At 41.3% G+C, this 15,810-nt stretch overlaps 1 protein-coding gene across 1 annotated transcript in view; it reads right to left on the bottom strand.

Moving 5' to 3' along the window:
* The window catches only part of LOC106610611 (GTP cyclohydrolase 1), a 49,791-nt gene that overhangs the window by 11,007 nt on the left and 22,974 nt on the right, over window positions 1–15,810 (bottom strand). Inside the window, 1 exon segment of the mRNA XM_014210015.2 lies at window positions 7,294–7,349. Within this exon segment, the coding sequence (XP_014065490.1) occupies window positions 7,294–7,349 (56 nt within the window).

A 15,810-nucleotide genomic window follows, 5' to 3' on the forward strand; every position in this document is an offset into this window, starting at 1 on the left:
AAGGGTTCTCAGATTCATTGTCTCTTTCTCTTTTTTTGTTCCTGACATGCGCTAGTAAAATACACTTTTTCTCTCTCCGATAAACATTTTAATAAGCTAATTGCATAGTCTTATCATGGGTCGCATGTGAGGTATATACAGTACCTTCAGAAAGTGTTCACACCTCTTGAATTATTCCACATTTTGTGTGATTAAAATTGATTTAGGTGTCATTTGTTTTTGCCAACAATCTACACAAAACACTGATGTCAAAGTGGAAGAAAAATTCCAACATTTGTAAAAAAAATTGAAATAAATAATGTAATATATCTTGATTAGATAAGTATTCAACCCCCTGAGTCAATACATGTTAGAACCATCTTTGGCAGCGTTTACAGCCGTGAGTCTTTTTATGGTAAGTCTCTAAAAACTTTGCACACCTGGATTGTACAACATTTGCCCATTATTCTTTTTAAAATTCTTCAAGCTCTGTGAAATTGGTTGTTGATCATTGCTAGACAACCATTTTCAGGTGTTCACATATATTTTCAAGCAGATTTAGGTCAAAACTGTAAAATCGGCTACTCAGGAACATCCACTGTTTTCTTGGTTAGCAACTCCAGTGTAGATTTGGCCTTGTGTTTTAGGTTATTGTCCTGCTGAAAGGTGAATTCATTCATCTTCCAGTGTCTGGTGGAAAGCTGACTGAACCAGTTTTTCACTTTAGGATTTTGCCAGTGCTTAGCTCCATTCCGTTTCTTTTTTATCCTGAACTACCCAGTCCTTAAGGTTTACAAGCATACCCATAACATGATGCAGCCACCACTATGCTTGAAAATGTGAAGAGTGGTACTCAGTAATGTGTTGTATTGGATTTGCCCAAACATACACTTTGTATTCAGGACAAAAAGTTAATTGCTTTGCCACATTTGTTGCAGTATTACTTTACTGCCTTATTGCAAAAAGGATGCATGTTTTGAAATATTTTTTATTCTGTACAGGTTTCCTTCTTTTCACTCTGTCAATTAGGTTAGCATTGTGGAGTAACTACAATATTGTTGAGTAACTACAATATTGTTGGCTCCTATCACAGCCATTAAACTCTAACTGTTTTAAAGTCACCATTGGCCTCATGGTGAAATCCCTAAGCGGTTTCCTCGCTCTCTGGCAACTGAGTTTGGAAGGACGCCTGTATCTTTGTAGTGACTGGTACCCTTTACAGGCAGACTTTACTGTATTTGGCTAGTAAAAAAATATATATGGCAATGTTTTTTTAGAGCCTAATTCATACAGTCCCATTTTTACCACATTCTTACCGGGATAAGCCTTTTGTATCTCCTGTGCACATGCCAGCAAGTACAGGAGTGGGAGCAGACGTGGGGCGGCAATGTGGGTAGGCGCCTATTTTAATAGATCAATTGAATCACAAATAATCCCATTATTCATTGGTTTTAGGCAAGTCCTCAGAAACATAAGACTAATAAAATGTATTTTCAAAAGAATAGACTGGCATATTGTGAGTTGAATTATGTCACTGGTCTGTACAGCCTATATGCTACATGGCAGTGTCATGCACATGAAATCAATCGTTATTATGTTCATTAAACAGACAAGACCCGCTTAGGCTACCCTGACCACAGTCAACACACATATTTTATAGTATTCTAAGAATATAATGAAACATAACAGAATAAAATACAAATTATATTTTTCCCCACACAACTTGCATCACGGCAACGTGTGGAACCACTGTCATATAAAAAAGTTATATTGAAACAGAGCCCAAGGCAAGCCCATACTTTTTCGATCCTACTCTGCTTTGTTAGGGAGCAGGCATAGCCTACAGGGTCTTACATTGAGAGTATCAATTCAAGAGCTTTATTGGCATGGGAAACATATGTTAACATTTCCAAAGCAAGTGAAGTAGATAATAAACAAAAATGAACAGTAAACATTACACTCCAGGCACGGCGCCAGGATTTTCTCTCTCCGGGTGCTAATTTGGGGCTTGACCAATACGTGGGGGTGCTAAGAAAATAGTACATTTTCATGACTATTTACAAGTGCATTTATTCCATATGCATAATCAGACAACTGTGCATCGGTAATAATGTTTCGGATGAAATGGCGATCACAACGTCAGAAATGAAATGAATAATATCCAAAGTGCAGCCACAACGAGAAGTGCCTTTACCCTATGCCTGTCAACTGTGCACACACACACACTTGTAAAACGAACTGGCTATCATCACAATCTTAGTGATTATATTTCTACTGCAAACAAAAATAACTTGTAGGCCGACGATATACATGCGTCCTGCTGTGCATTGGTTATAATGGTACGGATTAAATGTCTATCACAACGTCAGAAATGAAAGGAATAAGATCCACAGTGCAGCCACAACGAGAAGTGCCTTTACCCTATGCCTGTCAACTGTGTACACATGGCGTAAAACGAGCTGGCTATCACAATCTTAGCGATCATATTTATATTGCAAAAATACTTATAGGCCGACAATATGCATACGTCTTCTTGTTCCATTTAGATCCAGATCAGCGCGATTGAATCATGTTCCCACCATCGGACAGGCGCACTCTGTCAATAAATAGAAAGGCCTTTCAGTTACTCGCCAAGTGTTGTTTTACAGTGGGCTCCAAAATTACTGGCACACCTGACTGGCAATGCACAAACAATACTTTAACAAATATAAACAATATAATTATAGAGAAACTCAAAATACCAACATGTGAAAAATACTGTACTTTATTAATGTTTCAATGGAACCCTGTAATGTTTGACAAGGTTAAGGAACACATTTGGAGGGATTTTGGACCATTCCTCTATGCAGATCCTTTCGAGATCCTTCACACTCTTGGGTTTGCGCTTATCAACTGCCCTCTTCAACTCAGCCCACAGGTTTTCGATTGGATTGAGGTCCGGCGACTGAGATGGCCATGGCAGAACATTGATTTTGTTGTCACAGAACCATTTCTGTGTGGATCTTGAGGTATGTTTTGGGTCATTGTCTTGTTGGAAAGTCCACATACAGCCCATTTGCGACCAAGCTTCAACTTCCTGACTGCTGTCTTGAGATGTTGCTTCAATATATATCCACTTAATTTTCCTTCCTCATGATGCCATCTATTTTGTGAAGTGCACCAGTCCCTCCTGCAGCAAAGCACCCCCACAACATGATGCTGCCACCCCCGTGCTTCACAGTTGGGATGGTATTCTTCGGCTTGCAAGCCTCCCCCTTTTTCCTCCAAACATAATGGTCATTATGGCCAAACAGTTCTATTTTTGTTTCATCAGACCAGAGGACATTTCTCCAAAAAGTACAATCTTTGTCCCCATGTGCAGTTGCAAACCGTAGTCTGGCTTTTTTTATGGTGGTTTTGGAGCAGTGGCTTCTTCCTTGCTGAGCAGCCTTTCAGGTTATGTCAATATAGGACTCGTTTTACTGTGGATATAGATACTTTTGTACCCGTTTCCTCCAGCATCTTCACAGGGTCCTTTGCTGTTGTTCTGGGATTGATTTGCACTTTTCTCACCAAAGTACGTTCATCTCTAGGAGACAGAACGCGTCTCCTTCCTGAGCGGTACGGCGGCTGCGTGGTCCCATGGTGTTTATACTTGCGTACTATTGTTTGTACAGATGAACGTGGAACCAGACTTGTGGAGGTTTACAATTGTTTTTAAAGGGTCTTGGCTGATTTCTTTTGATTTTCCCATGATGTCAAGCAAACAGGCACTGAGTTTCAAGGTAGGCCTTGAAATACATCCACAGGTACACCTCCAATTGAGTCAAATTATGTCAGAAGCTTCTAAAGCCATGACATCATTTTCTGGAATTATAATACAGTGAATTATAAGTGAAATAATCTGTCTGTAAACAATTGTTGGAAAAATGACTTGTGTCATGCACAAAGTAGATGTCCTAACCGACTTGCCAAAACTATAGTTTGTTAACACAAAATTTGTGAAGCGGTTGAAAAACGTGTTCTAATGACTCCAACCTAAGTGTATGTAAACTTCCGACTTCAACTGTACACTTGATTTATGCAACATTGTTGCATGCAAAATGTTTCTGATCAGTGATAGATGAGAAAACAAATAGATGAGCTGTACCACCTCCACTTATTTACCCAGCCAGAGAATTAACCAAATATACAAACGGAGATCCAGTGAAACAAAATCACATTGATAAATATGAGTCACAGGCTTTTGGTTGGAAGTAGACCTAGACTACTCAGCAACTTGAGAGTGAAGAGCAAAATAATCCACTTGTTAAACTACATAACATGCTGTCAAAATGTTGTGATCAGGGCTAATACATGAGCCAACTAAAGAGGATCATTAGCAGTACTCACCTCAACTTAGCTAACATTTCTACAGCCTAAATGTAGCCTAACCTATATCCAAATGGAGATCCAATGAAAACAAAAATCTGACATTGGTTGATTTATCAAGACGAGTCCTCACACTTGTCTCAAAGCAGCGCGAAAAGGTGCTGAAATAGGTGAACACGCGGGTAAGCTACTGCTTCAAATGTATCATAACAATTGGATGACTTTTGGAGTTTCAGTAAGCAACAATTTGATGCCTTCAATTGCATTAGCCTACTTTATTCCAATATTTTCGTCATTCGGTGATATTTATTAATTATTTATGGGTCCACCTTGTTGTGGTTAAGAAAACCTTCCCTGTAGCTCAGTTGGTAGAGCATGGTGTGTGCAACGCCAGGGTTGTGGGTTCGATTCCCACGGGGGGCCAGTACTACAAACAAAAAAAAATGCATGAAATTAAATGTATGTATTCACTACTGTAAGTCGCTCTGGATAAGAGCGTCTGCTAAATGACTAAAATGTAAATGTAAAACAGTGTATGGGGTGGGCTATGCGAAGAGATGGGTGAAGTGACATGCCTCGCAAAGTTTACAGGAGGAAGGAGGATAACGGGCACTGCCTAGCAACCTTCAAGAGTTTAAGAGTGTAGTGCGTGCCAATGCAGCCTCAGCATTACAGCTACATTTCATACTAAGCCGTTCGCAGAACTTTACCACAATCATGACTAGGTCGGTTGGCAGAAATAAAAATAGAGGCTTTGTCGCCGGCAAAAGTAGGCAAAAAGTTGGCGTGATGCTTAAGTTAGTAGAAAAATATATCTTAGTTTGAAAGGTGCATTGATAAATCAGCCAAAGTGTAATTAATAGCTTCACCATGCTTAAAGGGATATTCAATGTCTGATTTATTATTTTTACCCATCTACCAATAGGTACCCTTCTTTGTGAGGCATTGGAAGACCTCCCTGGTCTTTGTGGTTGAATCTGTGTTTGAAATTCACTGCTCGACTGAGGGACCTTCCAGATAATTGCATGTGTGGGGTACAGATATGAGGTAGTAATTCAAAAAACACTTACTGCACACATAGTGAGTCCAGGCAACGTATTATGTGACTTGTTAAGCACATGTTTACGCCTGAACTTATTTAGGCTTGCCACAACAAAGGGGTTGAATACTTATTGACTCAAGACATTTCAGCTATTACATTTTAATGAATTTGTAAACATTTCAAAAAACATAATTCCACTTTGACATTATGGGGTATTGTGTGTAGGACAGTGACACAAAATCTAACCAAGTAAAAATGCAGGCCGTAACACGACAAAATGTAGAAAAAGTCCAGGGGTGTAAATACTTTCTGAAGGAAATGTATAATATGCACATATATACAAATATTACTCCACTATACAGGTATTGTCAATCACATCCCTTGGAGGTATCTTTGTGATTTGGAAATATATTGTGTTATGTGGTCTATGTGTTTGTGTAAGCACTGGGGTATCCGCTTGTGTGCTAACAGAGTGTATAAGACCATGTGCTTAAAGTTTGCATGCGTGACTGTCTGCGTGCGTGCCTGGTGAGATGTCCGTTAGTGAGACTCCAGGCCAGGGAAGGGAAGTAAGAATAGGCGTTAGTGAAAGGGGCTCAGGTATTGGGGTCAGGTGGGATCAGAGTCCTCGCTTGTCACTTACACACTCCTAATCAGCTTACAGCTCCACCATGAGCAGCCTCTCCACTTAAACAGCCCCACCGCAAACACTAGCGCTATGCTAAAACTATGTTATGCGAATGCTACATTGTAGAAGCTAATGTACCACTAACCCACTAAACCCAGGACCAGCTTACTCTGAGTTACAACATGAGTCAGGTTCTTAGTTCAGACGCGTCACCGCTAAGTGTTCTAGTTCCTATTATTTAATAAGTGACCGTACTGTACTGTCTGAAGGACTCTCGAAGAACAGATTACATATTCACACATGATGATACTGCACAAGTCTAGGTAATCCCAATCCCTCCAATATCACAATATTCAACCTTCCTGTTATTATTTTATGTCATATGAATTCGGAAACTTGGTCGGTTCCCTGGTATATTGACAAGAATTTAAATAGCTAACAATACTTACACACTGAAGAAGGGTATTAAAACCTCTACAGGATCGGTGTCCCGACCTCGGGATGGTTGAGCTAACGTAGGCTAATGTAATTAGCATGAGGTTGTAAGAAACAAAAATTCCCAGGACACAGACATTTCTGATTTGGGCAGAAAGCTTAAATTCTTGTTAATCTAACTGCACTTTCCAATTTACAGTAGCTATTAGAGTGAAAGAATACCATGCTATTGTTTGAGGAGAGTGCACAATTATGAACTTGAAAATGTATTAATAAACAAATTAGGCACATTTGGGCAGTATTGATACAACATTTTGAATAGATATGCAATAGTTCATTGGATCAGTCTAAAACTTTGCACATACAGTGCTGCCATCTAGTGGCCAAAGTCTAAACTGTGCCTGCGCTAGAATCATTCATTATGGCCTTTCTCTTGCATTTCAAAGACGATGGTACAAAATAAATACAAAAAAACCCATGTTTTTTCTTTGTATTATCTTTTACCAGATCTAATGCGTTTTAATCTCCTACATTAATTTCACATTTCCACAAACTTCAAAGCGTTTCCTTTCAAATGGTATCAAGAATATGCATATCCTTGCTTCAGGTCCTGAGCTACAGGCAGTTAGATTTGGGTATGTCATTTTAGACGAAAATTGAAAAAAAGGGGCGGATCCTTATTAAGTCGAAACGTTTGGGTATGCTATCCCTGAACCGGTAAACATTATTTAGAAAAACGAAAAATTAGGTAAGCTTTTTGCGACATCTTTTTGTGTGCAGAGTGCTGACCCATTAAATGTTTTGTTATATCTTTGACAACAATAGCAAACAAACTGTTAAACTGTCCATACTCTCTTACCTGGCCAGCTTGCTGAGGCCCAGCACCCTTTTATTGGGGAGATAGCCTATGTGGACCTGGGGGAGAAAAGAGAGACCATGTCTGTCATTAGTGATATCCAAGATCCTTATTATAGCATATCCACAACCACAGACAGCAAATCATGTTGCCCCAAATTCTGCAATTCCCAAGACAGACCCAACTGGTATGTCAATGTACAGCATACAAAACATTAAGAACACCTTCCTAATATTGAGTTGCACCCCCCATTTTGTCCTCAGAACAGACTCAATTTGTCGGGGCGTGGACTCTACAAAGTGTCGAAAGCATTCCACAGGGATGCTGGCCCATGTTGACTCCAATGCTTCCCACAGTTGTATCAAGTTGGCTGGATGTCCTTCAGGTGGTGGACCATTCTTGATACACACAGGAAACTGTTGAGCGTGAAAAACCCAGCAGCGTTGCAGTTCTTGACACAAACCGGTGCACCTGGCACCTACTACCAAACCCCGTTTAAAGGCACTTCAATATTTTGTCTTGCCCATTCACCCTCTGAATGGCACACATACACAATCCATGTCTAAATTGTCTCAAGGCTTCTTAAACCTGTCTCCTCCCTTCATGTACACTGATTGAAGTGGATTTAACAAGGGAAATCAATAGGGGATCATAGCTTTCACCTCGATTCACCTGGTCAGTTGGTACATTGACTTCAATACAAAACCTAGGAGGCTCTTGGTTCTCACCCTCTTCCATAGACTTACACAGTAATTATGACAACTTCCAGAGGACGTCCTCCAACCTATCATAGCTCTTGCGGCACGAACTGACATGTTGTCCACCCAGTCAAAGGATCAGAGAATTAATCTAGTACTGAAAGCATAAGCTACAGCTAGCTAGCGCTGCAGTGCATAACATGTGGTGAGTAGTTCACTCAAAGAGAGAGAGAAGGACAATAGTTGAACAGTTTTCAACAAATGAATTTCTTCAAAAATGAAGGAGAAGCGAGCGAGCGAGAGAGAGAGATTTTTTAAAACTTTCAGTTTCACTTACTTAGCTAGCCAATGCAGCTGGCTAGTTTAGATACTCAAACACCCAAACATTCAAACAGAGGGATGCTATGTTAGCTAGCTGGCTATGACTATCCAATACAACACTGGAACTCTTCCAAGTCAAGGTAAGCTTTTGGTTTAATTAATTTATTGCCACCAGGGCCCGCCGGTCTATCTGCTTACTGACTATACACTAATGTTACCATATGATTGTAGCGGGTTTACTAACACATTAGTTCTATTAGCTATGTTGACTAGAACGTTACTTTAGCTGATATGGGGACAACGATGTAGGCTGTGTGTAGCGGTTATGACATGGTTTGGGCTTGGAAAGGTTTTTTCACCTGGTCAAATAGAGCTGATGTGTTGTTCATTGAAGTCCACAAACCAAGGGAAAAGGTGAGAGGAGAGTGAAGAGGCTAGAATGAAAACAACCTCTTATGAAAACAAACCCTTATGCGTGATCAGGGGTGTATTCATTCCGCTGATTCTGTCGAGCAAACGAAACATGGATAGAAATACTTGAATTTGTCCAATATACTGTTGGACTAATGATTACACCCTAGATAAGCTAGGTGCAAGCAAGTGTGCAAGGCGGTATTGACATGTGTCACTGTCTGTCATGACTCCCGCCGAAGTCGGCCCCTCTCCTTGTTCGGGCGGCGTTCGGCGGTCGACGTCACCGGCTTACTAGTTGCCACCGATCGATGTTTCACTGTTCGTTTGGTTTTGTCTTTATTGTGTACACCTGTTTTTGATTTCCCTAATTATGTTTATTATTTAACTCTCTGCATTTCCTGTTTGTCTTGTCGGTGATTGTTTCCTGTTTTGGAAATGGAAGAAGTTTATTCATGCATTTTAGTAAACACGTATTTTGTTTACACTCATCCATGTGTCCTGCGCCTGACTCCGACACTTCTAACTAGTGCATTACAATCTCAAATTCTTCTCTCGACCTGTGTGCACCTACGTTGTAAACTTTAATTCATAGGCTAGGTTCAACCTCATGATGGGTATAGGGAAAATTAGAGTATTATGTAGTAGCCTAAACCTATCGATGTTGCATTGAACTGGGTGAATGGAATATGAATGACAGTCATCCAACACGCTGTAATAGAAATAAGGCCGTGCTCATAAAAAAAAAAAAATCATCCTCTCTCATCATAAACGGCACTGACCGCCACTGCATCATACAGTATGAAGGCAAGCTAAACATTTGTGTTTCACCATGACAGGCATGTAAAGACATGAATCATAAGACGCCAAGACAAAAGGCAACGTTACCTAAAGGTCATCGGAGGAGTGCAGGGGAGGTAAGGGAGTCATGTCTGCCCGTGGATAAATAAGCAACAGATAGAAGATTAGAAAGCAGATTGAGACTCTCCTCCCCATCCAACTGGTTGAGCCTGCTTCTGCGTATGACTGGGAGGCTAAGTGGCACCCCTCACCCTCCATCCTCCATTCAAATGTCAGCAGCAATTTGATGAAACAGGCTGAGAGAAAGGGCATGCATGCAAGGATTTATCCTCCTCTCCTGTCCCCCCCCCTCTTTCTGGTTGGTTGTGATAAAGACGGCGTCATTTAACTATCTTGGTCCAAGCTCTTCAGCTTCTTCCTTTCGGGCTCACTGCTGCACTTTTAAAAAGCGCATTTCTGAACTGGGTAAATAAACAACACTTTCACTTCACTTCGAAAAGAGGGGATTCAAGTTTGATTCAAAGTAGGGTTCAGAGATGGGTTTCGTGGTTTTTCAAAGGTATGCGGTGTAAAGGTATAGATTAAAGCCAAACGCAATGAAAAACAATATCAACTTGTCGCGAGGTGATGACAAACATTAACATCGTTATTAAAAGACAACTGACTGACTGGAGGCGTGACGAAAATGAAAAAAAAAGAGCACCAAACGGCTCCATATTTCAGTTGGCGGGGAGAAATCGGTGAGTCATTATAGCACTCAGCGGGCAGCATGGATAGACGTGCAGGGAAATAGATGAGTGCGTGGATAAGAGGCGACTAGCGCTTGTGACGACGACAGGGAGCTATCAGCGGGGGAAGGAGATGAACGGAAACAAAGTGGCCTTCTGACAGCCAGCTGCTGACAAACAAACACACACACAGCACAAAGCGAAAAAGTCACAGTCTGTGTGTGTATGTGTAACGCTTGCTCCCTCTATCATCATGGCCCATTTGCAGGCGTGAAAGGGATGTGAAAGTATAAATTGCCTCCCTCTTTGTCTTAAATGGCAAACACCTGCAGGGTAAGATGAGGGGAGAATAGAGGGCAAGATGCTAGGTCTACGGTACTAAATGTCAAACAGGAGAATTTCCAGAGGCAAGCATGTCTCACTTGAATCCCCGCTAATGGGATTTCATCTGATTTGCATGGCGTTCCAAAGGTCACCCCTTTCACCAATATAGTGCACTACATTTTATCAGAGTCCTATGGGCAATGGTCAAAAGTAGTGCAATAGGGTGCCATTTGGAACACAACCTTGGTCAGTGCTGCGGGCCATTTGTATTTACCAGTAGTTTAATCACAGCTGGGCTCAATTACAGGCTCATCAGTAGACAAAAACTCCTCTCACAATTGTGGCATCATCAGTGGCGATTTTAGCATGCAAATCTTGGTGGGGCAAACTCCCCCAAAAATGTTTAGATGCATGCCAGCAAAGCCACTATACAACACATTAATTGCACTATAACGGTGACAAACGGTGCCCACAAACTGTTAGGGCCTACATAAAGCTGTCTTTTCAGCACCATAGAGTGAATCCTTACCACTGCTACACCTGGCTATCAGCGGAGCCTTGTATGGCAGCGAAACAGTTAATTCAGCCTCATTTACAGCCCTTTTAAAAAACGTTGCTGATATGGCTGACCTGCTTAAAACCTCTCTAGGGTAGGGGGCAGTATTTGCACGGCCGGATAAAAAATGTACCCGATTTAATCTGGTTATTACTACTGCCCAGAAACTACAATATGCATATAATTATTGGCTTTGGATAGAAAACACCCTAAAGTTTCTAAAACTGTTTGAATGGTGTCTGTGAGTATAACAGAACTCATATGGCAGGCAAAAACCTGAGAAGATTCCTTACAGGAAGTGGCCTGTCTGACCATTTCTTGGGCTTCTACACTCTCTTTATTGAAAACTGAGGATCTCTGCTGTAATGTGACACTTCCTACGGCTCCCATAGGCTCTCAGAAGGCGGCAAAACGCTGAATGATGTCTTTGCAGGCCCTGGCTGAAAAACAGTAGCGCTTTGGATAATGGTCGATCAGAGAACAATGAGACTGAGGCGCGTGCACGAGGCGACACCATGTTTTTATTTTTTCGTCTTTGAACGTAAACAGGGTTTCCCGGTCGGAATATTATCGCTTTTTTACGAGAAAAATCGCATAAAAATTGATTTTAAACAGCGGTTGACATGCTTCGAAGTACGGTAATGGAATATTTAGAATGTTTTTGTCACGAAACGCGTCGGGCGCGTCACCCTTCGGATAGTGTCTTGAACAAAACAGAGGATATTTGAACATAACTATGGATTATTTTGAACCAAACCAACATTTGTTATTGAAGTAGAAGCCCTGGGAGTGCATTCTGACGAAGAACAGCAAAGGTAATCAAATTTTTCTAATAGTAAATCAGAGTTTGGTGAGGGCCAAACTTGGTGGGTGTCAAATTAGCTAGCCGTGATGGCTGGGCTATCTACTCAGAATATTGCAAAATGTGCTTTTGCCGAAAAGCTATTTTAAAATCGGACACCTCGATTGCACAAAGGAGTTCTGTATCTATAATTCTTTAAATAATGGTTATGTTTTTTGTGAACGTTTATCGTGAGTAATTTAGTAAATTCACCGGAAGTTTGCGGTGGGTATGCTAGTTCTGAACGTCACATGCTAATGTAAAAAGCTGGTTTTTGATATAAATATGAACTTGATTGAACAAAACATGCATGTATTGTATAACATAATGTCCTAGGATTGTCATCTGATGAAGATCAAAGGTTAGTGCTGCATTTAGCTGTGGTTTGGGTTTATGTGACATTATATGCTAGCTTGAAAAATGGGTGTCTGATTATTTCTGGCTGGATACTCTGCTGACATAATCTAATGTTTTGCTTTCGTTGTAAAGCCTTTTTGAAATCGGACAGTGTGGTTAGATTAACGAGAGTCTTGTCTTTAAAATAGTGTAAAATAGTCATATGTTTGAGAAATTGAAGTAATAGCATTTCTAAGGTATTTGAATAACGCGCCACGGGATTCCACTGGCTGTTGAGTAGGTGGGACGATTTCGTCCCACATACCCTAGAGAGGTTAACAAATGTGGCTTCTACTGACAATTGAGATGTACAAACTATGGCATAATTAAACATTAACCTGTTGGGGATAGGGGGCAGTATTGACACGGCTGGATAAAAAACCTACCGATTTAATCTGGTTACTACTCCTGCCCAGTAACTAGAATATGCATATAATTATTGGCTTTGGATAGAAAACACCCTAAAGTTTCTAAAACTGTTTGAATGGTGTCTGAGTATAACAGAACTCCTATGGCAGGCCAAAACCTGAGAAGATTTCAAGCAGGAAGTGGCCTGTCTGAGAAGTAGTGTTTCATCTTGGCTCTTTTTATTGAAGACTCAGGATCTGTGCAATAACGTGACACTTCCTACGTCTTCCATAGGGTCTCAGAGCCCGGGAAAACGTTGAACGATATCGAGGCAGGCTCTGGCTGAAACACTTTATCGCTTTTGGCAAGTGGCCACTCAGAGTACTATGGGCTTAGGCGCGTGCCCGCTTCGACCGAATGCTTTGTTTTCCTTTGTCTGTTTATCTAAACGCAGATTCCCGGTCGGAATATTATCGCTTTTTTATGAGAAAAATGGCATAAAAATTGATTTTAAACAGCGGTTGACATGCTTCGAAGTACGGTAATGGAATATTTAGAATTCTTTTGTCACGAATTGCGCCATGCTCGTCACCCTTATTTAGCCTTTAGGATAGTGTCTATAACGCACGAACAAAACGCAGCTGTTTGGATATAACGATGGATTATTTTGGACCAAACCAACATTTGTTATTGAAGTAGAAGTCCTGGGAGTGCATTCTGACGAAGACAACAAAGGTAGGAATGCTAGTCACATGCTAATGTAAAAAGCTGGTTTTTGATATAAATATGAACTTGATTGAACAAAACATGCATGTATTGTATAACATAATGTCCTAGGGTTGTCATCTGATGAAGATCATCAAAGGTTAGTGCTACATTTAGCTGTGGTTTGGGTTTTTGTGACATTATATGCTAGCTTGAAAAATGGGTGTCTGATTATTTCTGGCTCGGTACTCTGCTGACATAATCTAATGTTTTGCTTTCGTTGTAAAGCCTTTTTGAAATCGGACAGTGTGGTTAGATTAACGAGAGTCTTATCTTTAAAATGGTGTAAAATAGTCATATTTTTGAAAAATTTAAGTAATAGCATATCTAAGGATTTGAATAACGCGCCACAGGATTCAACTGGCTGTTGAGTAGGTGGGACGCAAGCGTCCCACCTAGCCCATAGAGGTTAATGAGCGAGCTAAGACGAACGTAGTCAATATAACTATTTGTTCAGCACTTTTGAAATGTACATCGACAGAATTCAGAACATGGGCCGTTCTTACAGTATTCTTCTTGTACACCAAGTCAGAACCGTAGGATAAATAAAGGGGGCATATAAGCAGACAATGAAAGCTCTTACAATATTCAATGATTACATTTCTCCAAAACAGGCACCACCAAGTCAGAACAGTAGGCTAAATTATGAGGGGGCAAAGGCCCAAATAATTAGGGTGAGGCACATGGGCTACAAACAGATTACTACATAACATACACTTTGTATTACTTTCTTAGCTACAGGATACACATCCCCCTGGAAAATGACAATTTATGCAGCAGCCTACAATACATTTTTGGACTCACCTTGATGTGCTGTGCTCACTTGAACAGGAAGGTGGCGCGGCGGTCCTTGTAGGCAAATTTTGTCATCAAACTTTGTAATTAAAGGCAGGCATTCTCTGGATTTATGGTGCTTTGAAGAGAACTGGGAACTTACAAAAAAAAAAACAAGGTTGAATCATGACGTCACTGATCTTCAGGTCGGAGGTCGAGAAAGAGGTCTGAGTTCCCGACTTGGAATTCTGAGTTGGATGACTGTTCTAAACTAATTTTCCCCAGTCAAAGCTCGTTTTCCCCCCCAGAGTTCCTAGTTGTCTTGAACTCACTGAAGTCTGAGATTTCCCAATTCTGAGTTTCCAGTTGTATTTAATGCGACAAAGGTCATGCTAGATTGACAGCATGGCCAATGCCCATGGTGTTGAATGTTTATCCATTTAAGCTTGGAAAAGAGACCCTTAAACCCAGACTTGGACCACACACCCACTCCACTGAATAGCCAGCTAGTGATCGCTTTACAAAGCTTGCAGTTAGCCACTGATTCATTCCAAACCACTCATTGTTGAATTTGCGATTTCAAACTTCTTGTGTAATGTTTATGTCCAATGGCACCGATACTTATCTATAATTTCTCTTCATATGACAAGGATTAAAAAGCATTTGCCAGTAGATTGTCCACGTGATTCATGATGATGACTGCTCCCAGACAGACTGAAAAACTTTTTTGCTCGCTTTGAGGACAATACAGTGCCACTGACACGGCCCGCTACCAAAACCTGCGGGCTCTCATTCACTGTAGCCAACGTGAGTAAAACATTTAAACGTGTTAACCCTCGCAAGGCTGCAGGCCCAGACGGCATCCCCAGCCGCGTCCTCAGAGCATGCGCAGACCAGCTGGCTGGTGTGTTTACAGACATATTCAATCAATCCTTATCCCAGTCTGCTGTCCCCACATGCTTCAAGAGGGACACCATTGTTCCTGTTCCCAAGAAAGCTAAGGTAACTGAGCTAAATGACTACCGCCCTGGGGCACTCACTTTCGTCATCATGAAGTGCTTTGAGAGACTAGTCAAGGACCATATCACCTCCACCCTACCTGACACCCTAGACCCACTCCAATTTGCTTACCGCCACAATAGGTCCACAGACAACGCAATCGCCATCACACTGCACACTGCCCTAACCCGTCTGGACAAGAGGAATACCTATGTAAGGATGCTGTTCGTCGATTACAGCTCAGCATTTAACACCATAGTACCCTCCAAACTCGTCATTAAGCTCGAGACCCTGGGTCTGAACCCCGCCCTGTGCAACTGGGTCCTGGACTTCCTGACGGGCCGCCCTCAGGTGGTGAGGGTAGGTAACAACATCTCCACCCCGCTGATCCTCAACACTGGGTCCCCGCAAGGGTGCGTTCTCAGCCCTCTACTGTACTCCCTGTTCACCCATGACTGCGTGGCCATGCACGCCTCCAACTCAAATCATCAAGTTCGCAGACGACACTACAGTGGTAGGCTTGATTACCAAAAACGACGAGACGGCCTACAGGAAGGA

Source organism: Salmo salar, chromosome ssa09 (genome assembly GCF_905237065.1).
Source record: "Salmo salar chromosome ssa09, Ssal_v3.1, whole genome shotgun sequence".
NCBI classification, from domain to species: Eukaryota; Metazoa; Chordata; class Actinopteri; order Salmoniformes; family Salmonidae; genus Salmo; species Salmo salar.